An 18370-nucleotide genomic window follows, 5' to 3' on the forward strand; every position below is an offset into this window, starting at 1 on the left:
TGCATAGAAGAACTGAACAGGCGAAATTAAAGCTGGAATTCTGCATACAGGTCGACACCATATCACCAGACCAGGAGCAACGGACTACAGCCTTCTCCAAAGAGCGAAAATTTTGTGCACATGTAATTTAATATTATGTCTAATGGACTGTTTTTATTTTGTGTGTATTGCGTGTGTGGCGCCCTCCTGAACTGACCACTCTTATCCACCCATCTTTCCCAGAAAGGTTTAATTAAAGTTTTATTAATTTTCAGTTAGTCTTGCCAAAATACTCACACTATTAGTTATGTGATCACTGTGGCACTTGCAATCGTCGCTGTGTCTCGCAATGCACTGAGGGAGAGCTGGACGCCCAAGCTAGGAATCTACCGTAATGGACAGTTACCTACCATCCATAGTTGTTGAAATGTGACAAAAACTCGCTTGGTGTGCAAAGGAGCCCACAACGCCAATTTTAAAAGTGAAGAGCGAAGCCTGAATCCCATTTCTTCCTCAGTTCACATGAGGTTTGGTTGGGTTCTTTTAATGAGCCATTAGTTTGGGAACATCCTGACAAAGGTATGCATTTACTTGCTTTGATGACTTTTATACTTTTTTGATTTAAAAAAAAAAAATTGTTACTGTACTGTTGTACCATTTCATACATATCGCAATAATGACATTCATGTATTCATTAATAGGTTGCTGGCACATGTATGTATCGATTGCCTTTTAGGTAGCCTGCAAAAATTAGCCCTGTATCATAGGTGAACCACAAGTTTTTCTTTGCGTAAAATGGCTCAGCAATAATGCCTACAGTGGCACTCAAAAGTGGCAACCAAAATTGCTGTTAGGCTATGTGCCCACGGGGAAAGTGTCCTGCGGTTATATCCGCAGGACATTCCACAGGAGCTCCCAGACAACCGCAGCACAACTTTGTCTGTTTTAGTGCTGCAGTTATATTGCGGAATGTCCTCCAGATATGCTGCGGGCATTCTGCATTGAGGACACAGTACCATGGCTTCGGCACTGCATCCTCAATGCAGAATAAGTGCTGAGTGATCGGGGGAGTTCATACTGGCCTCCATCACACAGCACTTCACTTTCCGGCCATGTCTGTCTGCACTTTGCAGGAGAAGGTGAGCGGGCCTGAACTATCTCCGGCTGTCACATGACCGGAGCTCGTGCAGGCCCCGCCAACCTCCTGCTGCCCGCTCCTGGCTCCACTGCGCTCCTCTGCATCGGAGGAAGAGACTCCGGTGTCTTCTGTTGAGGCAGGTAAGTATGGGATCGTGCGGAAAAATCTGCAGGAATAATTAACATGCTGCAGATTTTTCCACAGGGAAATCTGCATTATTTCCGCTGCCGAAAAAAACGCAGCATGGGCACAGCACTCCCCAAATGCCATAGAAATGGCTGGGAACTCGCTGTACTTCGGATTTTTGAGAAATCCGCGGAATTTCCGCAAAAAAATCGCAGCAAATTTTCCACATTGTGGGCACATAGCCTAATTATCCACAGTCAAGCAAGTTTGAATATGAAATGATCTCTAAAAGGCATAAAGTTAAAGATGACACATTTCCTTTGTATTTTAGGCAAAACCTTTTTTTTTTTTTTTTTTCATCTTTTACATTTTTAAATTAACAAAAAAAGGAAATTGGCCAATGCTAAAGTTTGGTCACCCTGCATGGCTAGTACCTAGTAGCATCCCCTTTGGCAAGTATCGCAGTTTGCAAAGGCGCCAAGAGTCTTTCACTTCTTGTTTGAGAGATCTTTCAGCCATTCTTCCTTAGAATACTTCCAGTTCTGTGAGATTTCTGGGTTGTCTTGCATGCATTGCTCTTTTGAGGGCTAGCCACAGATTTTCAATGATGATCAGATCAGGAGACCATTGTAAAACCTTCTGTTTGCACCTTTTGAAGTAGTCTATTGTATATTTTGACTTGTGTTTAGGATCATTATCCATTTGCACAAGCCATCCTCTTTATCAACTTCACCTTTTTTTACAGCAAAATTTCTGAGTTGCTCATAAGATTGCTAGAGGCACATATCCAAACCCCCATTGACTGCAAAAGATCTTTAAGAAGATATAGCAGGCTCTGGAGTTCTGGTGCATAGTTCTACAGTCATGGCCACAAGTTTTGAGAGTGCTACAAATATTAATTTTTACAAAGTCTACTGCTTAAGTTTTTCTAATGGCAATTTGCATATACTCCAGAATGTCATAAAGAGTGATCAGCTTAACAGCAATTACTTGCAAAGTCAAGATTGGCTAAGAAAATGAACTTCAACCCCCAAAACACATTTCAACATCATTGCATTCCTGCCTTAAAAGGAGCAGCTAACATTGTTTGTGATTGTTCGCCAGCCCTGTCCTCATCAACACCCACACCTGTGTTAATGGAACAATCAGTCATGATTAAGTAAGTGACACCACTGGACACTTTTTAAAAAGAGGCTGGTGCTTGGTATCATTGTTTATTTTCAGTTAACCATGGTTATCTCTAAAGAAACACGTGCAGCCATCATTGCTCTGCACAAAAATGGCCTAACAGGGAAGAGTATCGAAGCTACAAAGATTGCACTTCAGTCAACAATCTATCGCATCATCAAGAACTTCAAGGAGAGAGCTTCCATTGTTGCCAAAAAGTCTCCAGGGCGCCCAAGAAGGACCAGCAAATGCCAGGACCGTATCTTAGAACTGTTTCAGCTGCGGGATCGGACTACCAGCAGTGCCGAGCTAGCTCAGCAATGGCAGCAGGCTGGTGTGAGTGCTTCTGCACGGACTGTGAGGGTCGGAGACTGCTTGAGCAAGGCCTGGTTTCAAGGAGGGCAGCAAAGAAGCCACTTCTCTCCAGAAAAAACATCAGGGACCGACTGATATTCTGCAAAAGGTACAGGGAGTGGACTGCTGAGGACTGGGGTAAAGTCATTTTCTCAGATGAATCCCCTTTTCGATTGTTTGGGACATCTGGAAAACAGCTTATTAGGAGAAGAGGTGAGCGCTACCACCAGTCTTGTCTCATGCCAACTGTTAAGCATCCTGAAACGATTCATGTGTGGGGTTGCTTCTCAGCCAAGGGAATCAGCTCACTCAGTCTTGGCTAAAAACACAGCCATGAATAAAGAATGGTACCAGAATGTCCTCCAAGAGCAACTTCTCCCAACTGTCCAAGAGCAGTTTGGCGCCCAACAATGCCTTTTCCAGCATGATGGAGCACCTTGCCATAAAGAAAAGGTGATCACTAAATGGCTCATGGAACAAAACGTAGAGATTTTGGGTCCATGGCCTGGAAACTCCCCAGATCTTAATCCCATTGAGAACTTGTGGGCAATCAAGAGACGGGTGGACAAACAAAAAACAACAAATTCTGGCAAAATGCAAGCATTGCTTATGCAAGAATGGACAGCTATCAGTCAGGATTTGGTCCAGAAGTTGATTGAGAGCATGCCAGGGAGAATTGCAGAGGTCCTGAAGAAGGGTCAACGCTGCAAATATTGACTTGCTGCATTAACTCATTCTAACTGTCAATATAACCTTTTGGTACTCATAATATGATTGCAATTATATTTCTGTATGTGATGTAAACATCAGACAAACACAATTAAAAACCAGAGGGCAACAGATCATGTGAAAATATAATTTTGGTGTCATTCTCAAAACTTTTGGCCATGATTGTACTGTTCAGACATACCTGCACAAATATGACCTTCATGGAAGTCATCTGAAGAAAACCTCACCTGCATCCTTACCATAAAATTCAGTTTCCGAAGTACGCAAAAAAATCTAAGCCTGATGTATTTTGGAAACCTGTCCTGTGGACCAATTAGGTTAAACTAGAACTTTTGGACACAATGATCACAGGTATATGTGGAGAAAAAAGGCACAGAATTTCAGGAAAAGAATATCTCGCCAACCATTAAGCATGGGGGTGGATCAGTCAAGCTTTGGTGTTGTGTTGCAGCCAATAGCATGGGGAACATTTCACAGATAAAGAGAAGAAAGGAATCAATAACATTTCGACAAATTATTGATGTAAACATATCATCTGTAAAGACGCTGAAGTTGAAAAGAGGATGGCTTCTACAGATGGCTAATGATCCTAAACACGTCAAAATTCACAATAGACTAACTCAAAAGGCACAAGCAGAGGGTTTTAGAACAGCCCTCACAGTCCTCTAGTCTGAGCATTATTGAAAATCTATGGATAGACCTAAAAAAAAAAAAGAGCCGTGCATGCAAGACGACCCAGGAATCTCACGGAACTGGAAGACTTTCCCAAGAAAGAAAGAATGGATGAAAATCCATCAAACAATTGACTCTTGGCCACAAAATAAAAAACAAGCTGTGATACTTGCCAATGGGGGTGGTACTGGGTACTAACCATGCAGGGTGCCCAAACTTTTGCATCCAATCATTTTCCTTTTTAGGTTTAAAGGAAAAAAAAATAATAAAAATATATATTTTTGCCTAAAATACAAAGGAAATGTCATCTTTAATTTTGCCTTTTAAAGATTTGATCTTCAACTTGCTTAACTGTTCATAGTAACAGTAATTTTGACCAGGGGTGTCCAAACTGTTGCATGCCAATGTACTTGTGGAGCACCCCATGGAAACATTTATGGCCTTTTTAAAGGATAGGACCCCTACCAATCAGGACTGCGGTCCTATCTGAATTGACAGGCCTCATATGACCATTGATCTCATTGACCTCATGTGACTTGGCTCCATTAAATACCCATGTCTTGTAGTACCTTTCATTAACGTGGTTATACTACTTTTCCCGTCATAGAACCATCATATAGAGCAGGTTGAGAGCTAGAAGTGTAGAGCATCAGTTGTTTGCTGTAAATATTATTTTTTAGTAAACTGCAGAACTAGATTTTCTTTCAGCACAAATCTATCTGAAATGGCTCTCATAGGAGCACCCTGCTTTTAGGAGTTGTGTAATGGCTAATGGAAAGTGCTGCTTATAAAAACTTTATGGGTTTCACTGGGTTTTATCAACAAATCTATTTTCTGCATTTTTTTTTTCTTTTCTATTATAAAGACTTTTTTTTTTCTCAAACTATTGTTTTGTGATTTTTTTTTTTTTTCTTTCTCTACTTGCCTATTACAATACAGCTGCAGCACAGAGGCTGACTGAAGGCATTGCTGGCCACCTTTTCTCCACTTTATGCACTGGTTTCCCTTTATAGACAGGATTATATTCATTAAGGAATAAAGATTATTTATATTTTAGATTTGTTTTTTGAGGTTGTCAGCATCATATAATCTTTATATCCTGAGTGTCTCTGATGACCTATCTTTAGTATATACGGTACTTGCGCTCCATATCGTGTAACTATTATGTTTACGTCTAAATCTCCATTGCATCTCTTTTGCTTTTTTTTTTTTTTTTTTTTTTTTTAGAAAATTAGTGTATAGGGACCCCCCCCAGTATTCAGTGGTTCAGGGTTTTATTTTTTAAGGAATGTTTTTAAGGGCGCCTGTCAGTATGATTAACGCTCCTATGTCATTTATATGGATATGTAGGTTATAGCTGGTTGAATAAAATTTTACCTTCATATATGCAATCAGGTTTCCTCCAGACAAATTTGTTTTTCTAAATGTGTAAATGAACTTTTTAAGCACCACTCCAGCGTTGTTGTTGTTGTTGTTGTTGTTGTTGTTGTTGTTGTTGTTGTTGTTGTTGTGTTTTTTTGTTTTGTTTTTTTCTTTATTGCATCAGAGTGGGGCTTTAAATCAAAGTCACGTGTCCTGTTTTATCCTCCCCTTCTGGTGATTTCATATTCTGTTGCCACTTCTCCGGTCGGTCTCCAGTGATTTGTGACCTGCCCGCAGCTCCAGTGTTTCATGGAGCGGGCTGAAGGTCACAACTCAATGGAGTTCTGAGTGCCTCGTTCTGGCTCTCATAGAGATGTATTGGAAGCTTTTTACGTAACTTCTGACTTTGGGACAATCAGAAATTACTGTCACAAGATGGCACCGCGGCAACAGAGCGATATCGAAAAAGTGTAAAACCGCCAGAGAGTAGTGCTAGGGGCAGGGGACTTTCTTTTAAAGCACCACTCCAGCACAGAATAAAAAGAGAAACAACGGTGCTTTAAGATCTATGGATGATACATAGATCTCCCTAAAAATCTGCTTCCAGAGCTTATTTTAAGGCCTCATTCACATGACCGTATGTTTTGGATTAGTCTCTCATCAGTGTTTGTCCTTCAAAACCAGTAGTGTCTCCAAGACGTGTCAATCTTTCAATTATAGTTTTCATCTGTGCGTTCCACTCCTGGATTTCGCATACAACTACTGAAGATACGCTGATACAAAAATACTGACGTCTGAATGAGGCCCAAGTGATAGTGGGATACCAGTGCAAGAAATGTAGATCTGGAGAGCAGACTGTCAGACATGTCTCACATTGCTAACTCCCCCTTTCATGTAAAGTAAACTCTGCAGGCATATTCTCAAGATCTCTCTGCAGTGCATAGATCTTAACAGCTTACTTACATATTTAGAAAAATGTGGCTTTCTCTAGCGTAAAACTTTAAATTCCAGATATCGCTGTATAATTTTGTTCGCCCGATCGCCTAGACGCCCATATAGATGGCTTATGAGGGCTAGTCCCAACTGACAGACTCTGAGCACTGCTGGAGCTTTTCACACACCTGCCATTCAAGCATGGAGCAGCTGCTGACCATTACATTTTTAGGCCCTGTGCACACTGCGTTTTTACGTGGTTTTTTTTTTTTTTTTTTTTTGCGTTTTTGCTGTAGAAATTTCTTGAGAAAATGCTTGTAACTTTTCTGCAGACATTCACCAGCAAAACCTATGGAGACAAAAAAATAGCTGTGCACACACTGCGTTTTTTTTTTTTTAATAAAGAAAATTCTTTCTGCAGAATTTCTTGAGAAAAAATGTGCATGTCACTTCTTTTCTGCAGGTACCTGTGTTTTTTGCCATAGATAATTGTAAAAAATAAAGCAGGGACCAACCTGCATCAAAAACGCGGTAAAAACGCATGCGGTTTCTTTGTTATTGGTGCGTTTTTTGAAAGCAAGTGCGCTAATATTGCAGACTCAAGAAATTTCTTGAAAAATCCTTTTTCTAGTGTGAACAGAGCTTTACACAGGAATTGGGATGCGTGCTCATGATCAGTGTTTGCAATGTGGCGCCAATATACAGTTTTAGCTTCTTTTTTCTTTATCAGAATTATTTGACAAAGTTTGTCAAATAATTCTGATGGAGAGAAAAAAAAGATAAAAATGTATATACCGTGACGTTGTTACAAAATGTTGGATCGTGATTGTATGTATATCAATTTTGTATATAGATAAACATAAGTCCAGTCTGACGAAGGCCTGCTGGCTGAAATGTCGACCTCTGTGGACACTCCAGTATACAGCAATATACAACAATTGCATCAACTATGATCAATAAAATTTATTACAGCATAAATACGACTTGATTAATTTTTTTTGGGGTTAGTAGAGTGCCGGAATTTTACAATTTAGCTCTGATCGTAGGAGAACGCAGGAGACCGCTGCTGCTCGTACCCACGGAGGAGACTCGCTGACCCGCAGCTCAGGACCCGCTGCATCCAGGATGCAATGAGTCCTAATCGTGGGTACATACCCTAAGGTTTCTATAGTGCCGCCTCTTGACATGCAACGGACATCTTGAATGTCATTTAAAACTTGTTATATTTTTATCTGTGGACCGCATGATGCGTTTCCTTTTTATGTATAGGATGCTAGATGTTGTTGTTAAATTGCACTTTTATACACTGTACAAAAATATAAACACTTGTGTTTTTTTTCCCATTTTTCATGAGCTGAATGCTTTAAGATCGAAGATTTTATTTTTATTTTCCAAGTCCACAAAAGGCCTTTTTTTGCTCAAATATTCACAAATTGGTCAATTTCTTTTTTTTTTTTTTTAGTGAGCACTTGCGAAGAAAATCCATCCACCTCATAGATGTGACATATGCTGATTAGACAGCATGGTTATTGCACAGGTGTGCCTTAGGCTGGCCACCATAAAAGCCACTCTAAAATATGCAGTTTTATCACACAGCACAATGCCACGAGTTGTGAGGGCGTGTGCAATTGGCATGCTGATTCCAGGAATGTCCACCAGAGCTGTTGCCTGGAAATTGAATGTTCATTTGTCTACCATAAGCCAGCTCCAAAGGAGTTTCAGAGAATTTGGTAGTATATCTAAATGGCTTCACAACCGGGCATGTGTAGCCACACCAGCCCGGGTCCTTCACATCTAACATCTTCACCTCCAAGATAGTCTGAGACCATCCACCTGGAAAGCTGCTGCAACAATTGGATTGTATAATCAAAGGATTTTTTTCACAAACTGTCAAACCCTCTCAGGGAAGCTCATGTCCTAGTCATCCTCATTGGGGTCGCCACCTGACTGCAGTTCGTCGTTGTAACTGACTTGGATGGGCTAATGCTCACATTCTATGGCGTCTTACACATTGATACACATTATTAGGTGTTCATGGCTGAATCCTGGTTTTCACTGTACAGGGCAGATGGCAGACTGCATGCATGGCATCATGTGTGGGTGAGTAGTTTGCTGATGTCACCGTTGTGAATCGAGTGGCTCATGGTGGTGGTGGTTGTTTTATGGTATTGGCGGGTGTATGTAATGGACAACGAACACAGGTGCATTTTATTGATGCCATGTTGAATGCAGACAGATATTGTGATGAGATCCTGAGGCCATTGTTGCGCCATTCATCCATGAATATCGCCTCATGTTGCAGCATTATAATGCACAGCCCCATATTGCAAAGATCTGCACACAATTCCTGGAAGCTGAGAACATCAGTGAAGTAAGTAGATGTGTTGCACTGCATGAGGCAAATGGTGGTCACACCAGATACTGACTGGTTTTGAGACTCCCCTGGATCCCCCCAACACTGTAAAACTGCACATATTAGGCCTAAGCCACACGGCGAGAAAATCGGTGCGAGTGGAGTGGGATAACATCGCATTCCCCTCGGACCAATTTTAGCCTGTGTGTCAGCACACATGAGCGATTATTTTCTCAGCCCTAATCGGACTGAGCAAACAATCGCCGCATGCTGCGATTGTAATCCGAGACTTTCTCTCGCACCCATTCAAGTCAATGGGGCGAGAGAAAAATCGCACTGCACTCGTGTACCGCCAGTGCAGTGCGAAAATGGCAATACCCGGCTACGCAGGAGAGAAATCCCTCCCTCCCCTCCTGATAGCCACCCCGCCCCCCGCAGCTGAGGTCTGCTCGCACGAACGGACCTCAGTTGCAAGGACACACGCATGACACTCGGCTCTGCTGTACTGGCAGCACGAGCCGAGTGTCATGCAAGTGGATCGTAGTAGTCCCCGTGTGGCCCCAGCCTTCGAGTAGCATTTTGTGACCAGCAGAAGGCACACTTGTGCAATAAGCATGCATTCTAAACAGCATCTTGATATACTGACGTCAGCTGCTGGTTTCTGATTGGCCAGCTAATGTCATAGGTAGAGCTGTGCAGAGAGCTAGTCTGTGTAGCGCCAGCAATACATTTCGACTGAATGTGCATCTAAGGACGCACATTCACCTGAAGTAAAGTGTTGATGTTGGCGGCCTTCTGCATGGGGCTGCGATCTTGAAGGAGTCTATGGTGTCTGTGGACTGCATTAAGCAGTCTGAGGCCCTATGCAGGCCGTGTGTTTGAGACCCCTGCTCTAACATGTTATCAGCTCTGTAAATTCACATTTCCCTAGCCCTTACCATCAGCAGTTTCCAGAGCACTTGACCGGCTATCTCTATATGTAAATATACTGATAAGTGTAGGCTTCAGATCTACTCTTGTAAGACCTTTCATGTCACTTGCTCAGTAGGATGAAGCTATTGAACCAAACTGTCACTCAAGGAGGTAGCCCCGCCTTCCCCTAGCAGCAGGGAAGTGAAAGGCTGTACCGGCAGTATGCTGCTGATGGCACAACTTAACCCTTTAAACCTTTCCTTTAGTGCTTTATATCGGTCTGCTTAGCTTCTACTGCCCTAGAACAGCTGCCCACACATCTGACTGCATTTCCAATGTAACAGATTTCCTTTTAATTAAAAAACACAGCTATTTTGTTTTTTCTTCTCTAATTTTGTATAACCACCATAACTGCTGATTTAGCCCAGCTTCTAAATTTAAGTTAGAATGGGAGAAAAACCCCATATGTCCCTATCACAAAAAGTACGTGCCCCCCTTGACTCTAGCCAGACACGGACTTCCCTGTTTTCTCACCAGTCTTTTACAATACAGATTGCTTAGATAGTTTGATAAGTTCCTTTTTAGTCTGTCAATGCGGTATTCATTATACAGTTACCATTGTCTCTGAATAAAGCAGAAATGGTTTGGAAAATTCTGGGAATCTGTCAGAAATGAGATCTAAAATGTGTATCTGCCGAAAGCACACGAAGATGTCATTTACCTAGTTATAACTTAGCCTCTTAGATTTAAAGTCCTCTAGTTCAGCACATGAAACAATGTATGCAATTCTCATTCTCTAGTCATACTGTATACGTCTCCCGGGAAGGATCAGAACATGGTTAATGCCTAGGGATATTCTTGGTGGCGAAGGTTAAGTGCTCACTTTACTTTTTAAAGAAAATGTAGAATAATCCGTACATCCGGACACTTGTTACTATAATTGATCATTAGCGGAAGTCATACAAATATGATCATTACAATATCCCATCAGTCCACAGCCAAGGGCACTTAGGTTTACTAATCAATATAGAGTCAAAGTGTTGAATGATTTGCTATACAGCTAGAATTTCATGTTTGGGGAGTGGAGAGAATACCTATATACATTATTGCTTGTGTATTATGCCTGGCATATCTATCAGCAAAGGGCAGATATCCAAGGTCCATACAATACAATCCTAATAAAATACTTACATAGGGCGTATGGCTTCTTTCTCTTGACACACCTACAACCTTTGAGTTTTAATGTTTTCCAGTATAGTGCTAACTTAATATGAGACTGAATGGAAAATAAATAAAGTGCTATTATTTTTATTGGTAATAATCAGTGTGAATATCTAAGCCTTACACCCTGAGAACAGTGTATGTATGTCGGACAAAAAAACCTATCCAAGTAAATGAATAGAAAATAAAAACATTTAGGTCTCATTCACACACTTGCATGTTTAAACAGGTATGTGTGGACAAATGGTACTGGTGTGATACATGTTCTGGATTAGTGTCATCAGTGTACAGTCCATGTGTAGTGATGGGCAAACCCCCCAATGTTTCAGGAGACTTGCCTGAACATTTTGTAAAGTTCGGGTTCTGAGAACGCGAACTTTCATCTGAACACCGAACTCGGACTTTACAGTTATGGGATGGGGTGGAGGGTGTGTAAAATAAAGAATATAGTTACTAATAAACATTTCCTTATACTTACAGGTCTCGCGACACGTCCTGCAGACTGTCTCCTGTCCGCTTCTGCTTCAGAGTCCCATCATTTCCGTGCTCCCGGGTTACAGGACCTTCCATGACGTCATAGCCATGGGACCAGTCTGGTGTGACTGTATTACCTCGTGGGTTACAGAGTGGTCACATGGCTATGACGTCCCGGAAGGTCCTATAACCCACAAATTAACAACATTCACACCAGACTGTTCACATGGCTGACGTAATGGAAGGTCCTGTAGTCAGTGCTGGTTACCCGGTGGCATAGCTGACCGGCCTCAGCTATGCACTTGGGTGAAGTCTGACAGCTTTCAGCTCAGTCTGTGTGAGAAAACCTGTTTCTTTTCGCACAGATGAAGTGGAGCTGAAGATGCTCGCCCGCCTTTGGACTACGTTGGAGGTTTTTTTTTTTTTTTTGTAATAAAAATTGAGTCCTAAATGTCTTGTTTTATTACTAATAAAATATTTTTCTGTGTTTTATTTTACTGTTAAAATAACAATCACAGACGCTGTCACAGAGTTGACGTCTGTGATTGGATGCTGGAGTAATCTGAAACCAGCCCATACATCCTAGAATGTATGGGCAGATTCAAGGTTACTCCAACAGCCAATCAGACACCCATTCTGTGTGACCGCGTCTGTGATTGTGTGAGGAACCCAACAGCCATAGTAGTGTAAAAATAAATTTAAAAAAATGACGTAGCGCTCCGCAGTATTTTTGATTCTCAGCACAGATAAAGCGGATGGCTACAGGCTGACACTCCCATCTGCCTGGCTTTACTTGACTGGCAATCAAAATACAGGGAAGCCCATTAAATAATTAAAAAAAAAATTAAAAAAATAAATACATGGGCTCCCGCCCTATTTTGATCGCCAGTCAGGTAAAACCAGGCAGCTGGGGGCTGGGATTCTCAGCGTAGTAAGGCCCAAGCAATCTGGGACCCCTACGCTAAAAACCACAGCCCGCAACAGTCCCTGGAAATGTCGCATTGTTTATTAGCGCCATTTACAGGCGCTTTACCCAGCTTGTCCAGCGACAATGATAGGGGTGGCTTGCTGAGTAATAAAGGGGTTAAAACCAGCTTCGTATTCTCAGCTGGTACTAAGCCCGAAATTTTTATTAGAAATAAAACATAACATTTAGACTCCATCTTTATTATAAAAAAAAAATCCTTAGTTCGACATAGTCAACAGGTAGAGCATTTTCAGCTCTGCTTCATCGCTCTGTATATCAAGCGTCTCTACAGAGAGAAGCAGGCTGACACTGGGTATGATTCCACTTGCGTATGACTTGTGCGAGTCTCACAGCGGTATCACCCTGCATGGCCTAACACTCTCCGGACAGGAGCGCCTCTGCTGCATGGGAATACATGCAGCTGAGACCCGCTTCTGTCAGGAGAGTGAGTGCCGGGTGATACCGATGTGAGACTCGCACAGTGACCGTAAAAGTTCAGTCGAGTCCATATGACCAGTCTGTAACCCACGAGGTAATACAACATTCACACCAGACTGGTCACATGGCTATGACGTCATGGAAGGTCTTGTAACTCAGGGGCACAGCAATGATCTGACACTGAAGCAGACGCGGCCGGCAGACAGTCTGCAGGACGCGTTGCAGGACCTGTAAGTATAATCATAATTTTTTTTTAATAATGCGTCTTTTTTTTTTTTTTTTTTTTAATTATACAGCCCCTGGACTTCCCAGGAAAGCTCGTGTTCGGGATCGTGTGCATGAACACTGTGTTTGGTACAGACCCCGGCATCACTATCAGTGTGTCCATTCTAACCATCAGCAATCTGTGTTTGTCACTGAATGATAATTACAAAGCATTTCTGTGCGCTAGACTTTGGCCTTTTTCATCCAAGATACTGCAAATAAACGGACATGTCTGAGTTTTGCACAGAAGCATGGTGCGTTGAGAGGGACATATGAATAGCAATGTAGATTATAATGGGTACATGTAGCGTGAAAAAAAACCCTGATATAACACGAAAGTCAGAATTAGGCTTGACAAGGCAACTCCCAAAAGTTGACTTATATATTTATCTTGTTACAGTACTTTTATTTGAAGGAAATGAAATGTGAAATATCTGCAATGTGTTTAATGTATTGTTTTGTGTGGTTTTTTTTACCCTTGATTTATAAAATATATATTGTATATTTCAGGTAACATCCAAGGAGCAACAATTGTAGATTCTCTGGATACTTTGTTCATCATGGGAATGAAGGATGAATTCAAGGATGCTAAGGAATGGGTGGAGAAGAACCTAGATTTCAATGTGGTGAGTTTGATTGCAGGTGTATTATTCAGAATCTGTTTAGTCCTTTTCTTACATGTGGGGTTCAAAGTTAAAAGGCACCTGTCACAAGGTTTGAGTTCTACACCAAAACTAGCACCTTAAAGAGAACCTGTCACCAGTTTTTTTTAGAATTGAACCAAAAGTTTCACCTTCCGCAGCTCCTAGGGTACATTCTATGAAGGTGCACTTTATTCCCTGACTCCCCTTGCAGACCCCAGAAATACCTTTTGACATCTGCCGCCACGTATGTAAATTAACCGTTCTGGTCAGCTGGACGTCCTTTTCTTGGTCAGCTGGACGGCCTTTTCTTGGTCAGCTGGACGGCCTTTTCTTGGTCAGCTGGACGGCCTTTTCTTGGTCAGCTGGACGGCCTTTTCTTGGTCAGCTGGACGGCCTTTTCTTGGTCAGCTGGACGGCCTTTTCTTGGTCAGCTGGACGGCCTTTTCTTGGTCAGCTGGACGGCCTTTTCCTTGGTCAGCTGGAAGGCCTTTTTCTTGGTCAGCTGGACGGCCTTTTTCTTGGTCAGCTGGACGGCCTTTTTCTTGGTCAGCTGGACGGCCTTTTTCTTGGTCAGCTGGACGGCCTTTTTCTTGGTCAGCTGGACGGCCTTTTTCTTGGTCAGCTGGACGGCCTTTTTCTTGGTCAGCTGGACGGCCTTTTTCTTGGTCAGCTGGACGGCCTTTTTCTTGGTCAGCTGGACGGCCTTTTTCTTGGTCAGCTGGACGGCCTTTTTCTTGGTCAGCTGGACGGCCTTTTTCTTGGTCAGCTGGACGGCCTTTTTCTTGGTCAGCTGGACGGCCTTTTTCTTGGTCAGCTGGACGGCCTTTTTCTTGGTCAGCTGGACGGCCTTTTTCTTGGTCAGCTGGACGGCCTTTTTCTTGGTCAGCTGGACGGCCTTTTTCTTGGTCAGCTGGACGGCCTTTTTCTTGGTCAGCTGGACGGCCTTTTTCTTGGTCAGCTGGACGGCCTTTTTCTTGGTCAGCTGGACGGCCTTTTCCTGGCTCCTGTCCTCCCTTCTACTGTTGTTCGCCATCCTCCTTTCATGATTGACGTGGGTGACGCCTCCCTCATCATCCAAGTTGCTCTGCAAAATCTTGCGCCTGTGCAGTCATTCCCGCCTTGCGCAGGCGCAGTTCGCTGGGACCTATTGCGGGCATAGCCGAAAATCTAGGTACGCTTGTGTGAGCCAGTGAAATCTTTGCGCAGGCGCGAGATTATGGACATCAATGTAGATGATGCAGGTAATGTCATCCATATCGCCTGCCATAATCTCACGACTGTGCCGAGAACTTAACAGCTCGCGCAGGTGCACCAAATTTTTCGAACTCTGCCTACAATAGGGCAGAGCGAACTGCGCCTGCGCAAGACTGCAATGTCTCTGCACATGTGCACATTTTTTTCCCGGCTACGTGTATGTCACGGGAGGTGTCATCCACATCAATCATCAAAGGAGGACGGGGACAGGAGCCTCAACCGAGCACACACATCGGACCGGACTCAAGAATTAGCATACAAGGCAGGAGATTTTATAAAGGCAAAAAAGGGTAGAAACAGCCGGGCACTGCAGCTCCAAACATTTACTCAAAGACCGCAATCGTGCTCAGTAATGGACCTCCAGCAGTCCCAAGTGGTGCTCAGCCAGCATTGTAGATAATCAGCTGAATCCAGAGAAGAAAGGAGGGCGGCACTTCATGGTGGAATTCTGCAGTTTTAATAACTTTTTGTAAACAAGTTAGGCTGCTTTCACACATCCGTTTTTTGCTGTGCGGCACAATACGGCGCTTTGCGGGAAATCCGCATCCGTTGTTTTTTGCCGCCGAGTGCGGTTTTTCCACATAGACTTTTATTAGCGCCGGATTGTGCCGCATGGCTTTACGTTGCGTCCGGTTTTTGCCGGATGTGGCATATTTAGCCAATGCGGCGGCCGGATGAAACGTTCAAGTGAACGTTTTTGTCACTGGCGAAAAAACGCATAGTGCCGGATCCGGCGCGGTGCGGCACAATTTACAATGCAAGCCTATGGCCGCCGGATGTGGTTTTTTGCACTGCGCATGCTCAGTATCAAGCCGCATCCGTCAAACGGACGGGCCGCATGGAAAAACTTATGCAACAGATCCGTTTTTTTCGCCGCATCCGTTGCATAGGTTTTTGAGCCAGATTGAGCCGCACTGCAAAAACCGGAGGTGTAAAAGCAGCCTTACATACAACATGTAAGGGGAGAGGGGAGTTCAGGCACGCCGGACAACGGCCGTTTCGCACAAAGGCAAAGTGCTTCCATGGGTCCTAGCTTGTAACATCAGTTGACTTCCTTTTTAAAGGGAGCTGACGTAGTGAATATAAAAAAAAAAAAAACCCCAGCATACAGCTTATAACAGATTGCAGCAGCGCATAAACAGACAGTCATTCATAAGGCATGGGAAGATGAAGAACATCATACATAAATGCAGAAGCAAACATGATAAACTTATGCTATGTGGATTGAAAAATCTTTTAACATATCCACAGTATTATTTTTTCACTCTTTATATCTGCATTAAAAGGGCACTAAATCATGATATTGCATATAAATAGTTATTTCACCTGGAGGAGAGAGAGGTGGGAATATATAGTGGACAGGGAAACCAAAGAAAAAATACTATACGTTACCAATATTAATAGTATGGAGATCTTATAGGAACACCAACATATCGTTACGGTCATTCAACCCTAGGGGGGCCCATCGCCTTAACATTAATAAGTCGCGATTCTTTTTGCAAGAACTGCTTATGGGTATCGCCTCCCCTACATGATAGAGTAACCCTAAAAAGCCCAGCAAAAGATAAAACATCCAGATTCCCCGCATGGTGCATTCGAACGTGTTTGATCAATCTTGGTGACCATTGCAACTGATCATGGCTGATGTAATTATTTGCAAATCTATAGGAGCAGTACTTTTAACAAACCCTTGAAGTTAAAGTAAATGACGTAGATAAGGGAGTGAAGTTTGGGTTATTTTTTTTTTTTTTTTTAAAGTACAGCTCATTTAGATTCCCTACTAATTGTACGCCATTGTCATTCGCTCAGCCTCTTGTATGTAAATTATGGGCCTGATACATCAAGACTGGCATTGTTCAGGAGATTGGCTGGAGTCAGACGTATATGCCTCTTCATGAGTGCTGGACGAGTGATGTACAACTGAGTGCGCCTCGCCACAAATCCTACTCCAGTCCCTGCCGGCGCTAGATTTATGATGTAGCAATTGCTGCCACTCATCGTGAATTTGACCACCTTGCTGAAATGTATGTAAAATCACTGTTTTATATGATGCAGGGCTACCAGTTGTCACACCCACACCACAGAGTAGCAGCTTTCTGTGTGCACTGTGCATAGGCAGAAATATGCCAATCTGTGGTGGGGCAAGGTTTTATAGAGCTCATGCACATGGATTACTTGGCAGGTTTCTCTAATGATATCCTCTGTCTAAAACTTTGATTTCATCAAAACTACAGCAAGCAGCCCAGTAAGTGACACATTGCATTATTCAGGTGTTTTTTTCTCTACATCATTCCGCTTTGAGTCTGTGGCCACTGTGGCCTTTCTAGACTTGTATTTTCTTTCAAGAAATCCACATGTACAGTCGCAGCAATTGGCTGACTATCAATACAATAATTGAAGCATCTATTTTGCATGTGCAAAGATCATTGTGAGGGGAGGAGGAGTTGTGATATCCTTTATCGTGAATGTTGTATCCTCAGCCGTGCTGAGGTGTTACTAGATATTGTATTTGTCTCTGTGATGATAATGAGACTTCTGATAAGTCTTCTATAAAGAGTAGCCAGTAGGGATCTAAGATGGCTATAGTATCCAGTGTGAAAATTGCAAGATTTCTAGTTTCATATGTTACACATATTGTGATATAAATATTTTTGTTTTTGTTACAAATCTGGCCCTTGCCCCCCCCACCCCCCAAAAAATTGGTTGGTTTTTTTTTCGGTTTTATTTTTTTTTTTGTTTTTTTTTTTTTTACCCCTTAGCTAATTTTGACCTTCCTCACCAGGCCAAATTTTAGAAATCTGCCGAGTGTCAGTTTGTGGTAATAGCTCTGGAAGCCTTCAACAGATCCCAGTGTTTCCGACACATAGTACCAGTGCTATGTTAGTGGTTAGTGGTAAATTCATTTTTTTTTTTTTCTTTTTTTTGCTCTTCTCTTATCCAGTAGTTATGCCAGAACTACCATTAGTTAAAAAACCCACTATAGTTGCCTTTCCAGTTGTAAGTGATACTTGACACTAATTGAGCACTTATTGCAGCTCCTACTTCTAAGCTCCTTTGTTTTCCTGTACCCGGTGTAGTGATCTGTTTTTTTTCTTTGTGGTCATCCCTGAACAATAATTACTTTTGTTCATGATCAGTTGTAATGAGCGGTTTGGGTACCTGCTCTGGAGATAATTTGGGGAGCCGCAGCACCTTTCATGAAAAATTGGCATAGTTTTTTGTATAATAAGAGGAACAAGTAAGCGGAGAACATTTTAATGTTATCCGTTTAATACTGGTCTCTACTTGACATTGGCCCCTATGCGTTTGTGTTCTGCTCTTCCAATGGCAGAGCCTATATTCCCGCCGTCGTCACGTGTGCATTGTGTTCTGAGTGCATCGCT

At 42.5% G+C, this 18370-nt stretch overlaps 1 protein-coding gene across 1 annotated transcript in view; it reads left to right on the forward strand.

Annotated features, from left to right (window-relative positions):
• The window catches only part of MAN1A1 (mannosidase alpha class 1A member 1), a 306505-nt gene that overhangs the window by 101985 nt on the left and 186150 nt on the right, over positions 1-18370 (forward strand). Inside the window, exon 3 of the mRNA XM_075340007.1 lies at positions 13600-13715. Within this exon, the coding sequence (XP_075196122.1) occupies positions 13600-13715 (116 nt within the window). The remainder of the gene's footprint in view (positions 1-13599; positions 13716-18370) is intronic.

The sequence above is a fragment of the Anomaloglossus baeobatrachus genome, chromosome 3, assembly GCF_048569485.1.
Source record: "Anomaloglossus baeobatrachus isolate aAnoBae1 chromosome 3, aAnoBae1.hap1, whole genome shotgun sequence".
Lineage (NCBI taxonomy): Eukaryota > Metazoa > Chordata > Amphibia > Anura > Aromobatidae > Anomaloglossus > Anomaloglossus baeobatrachus.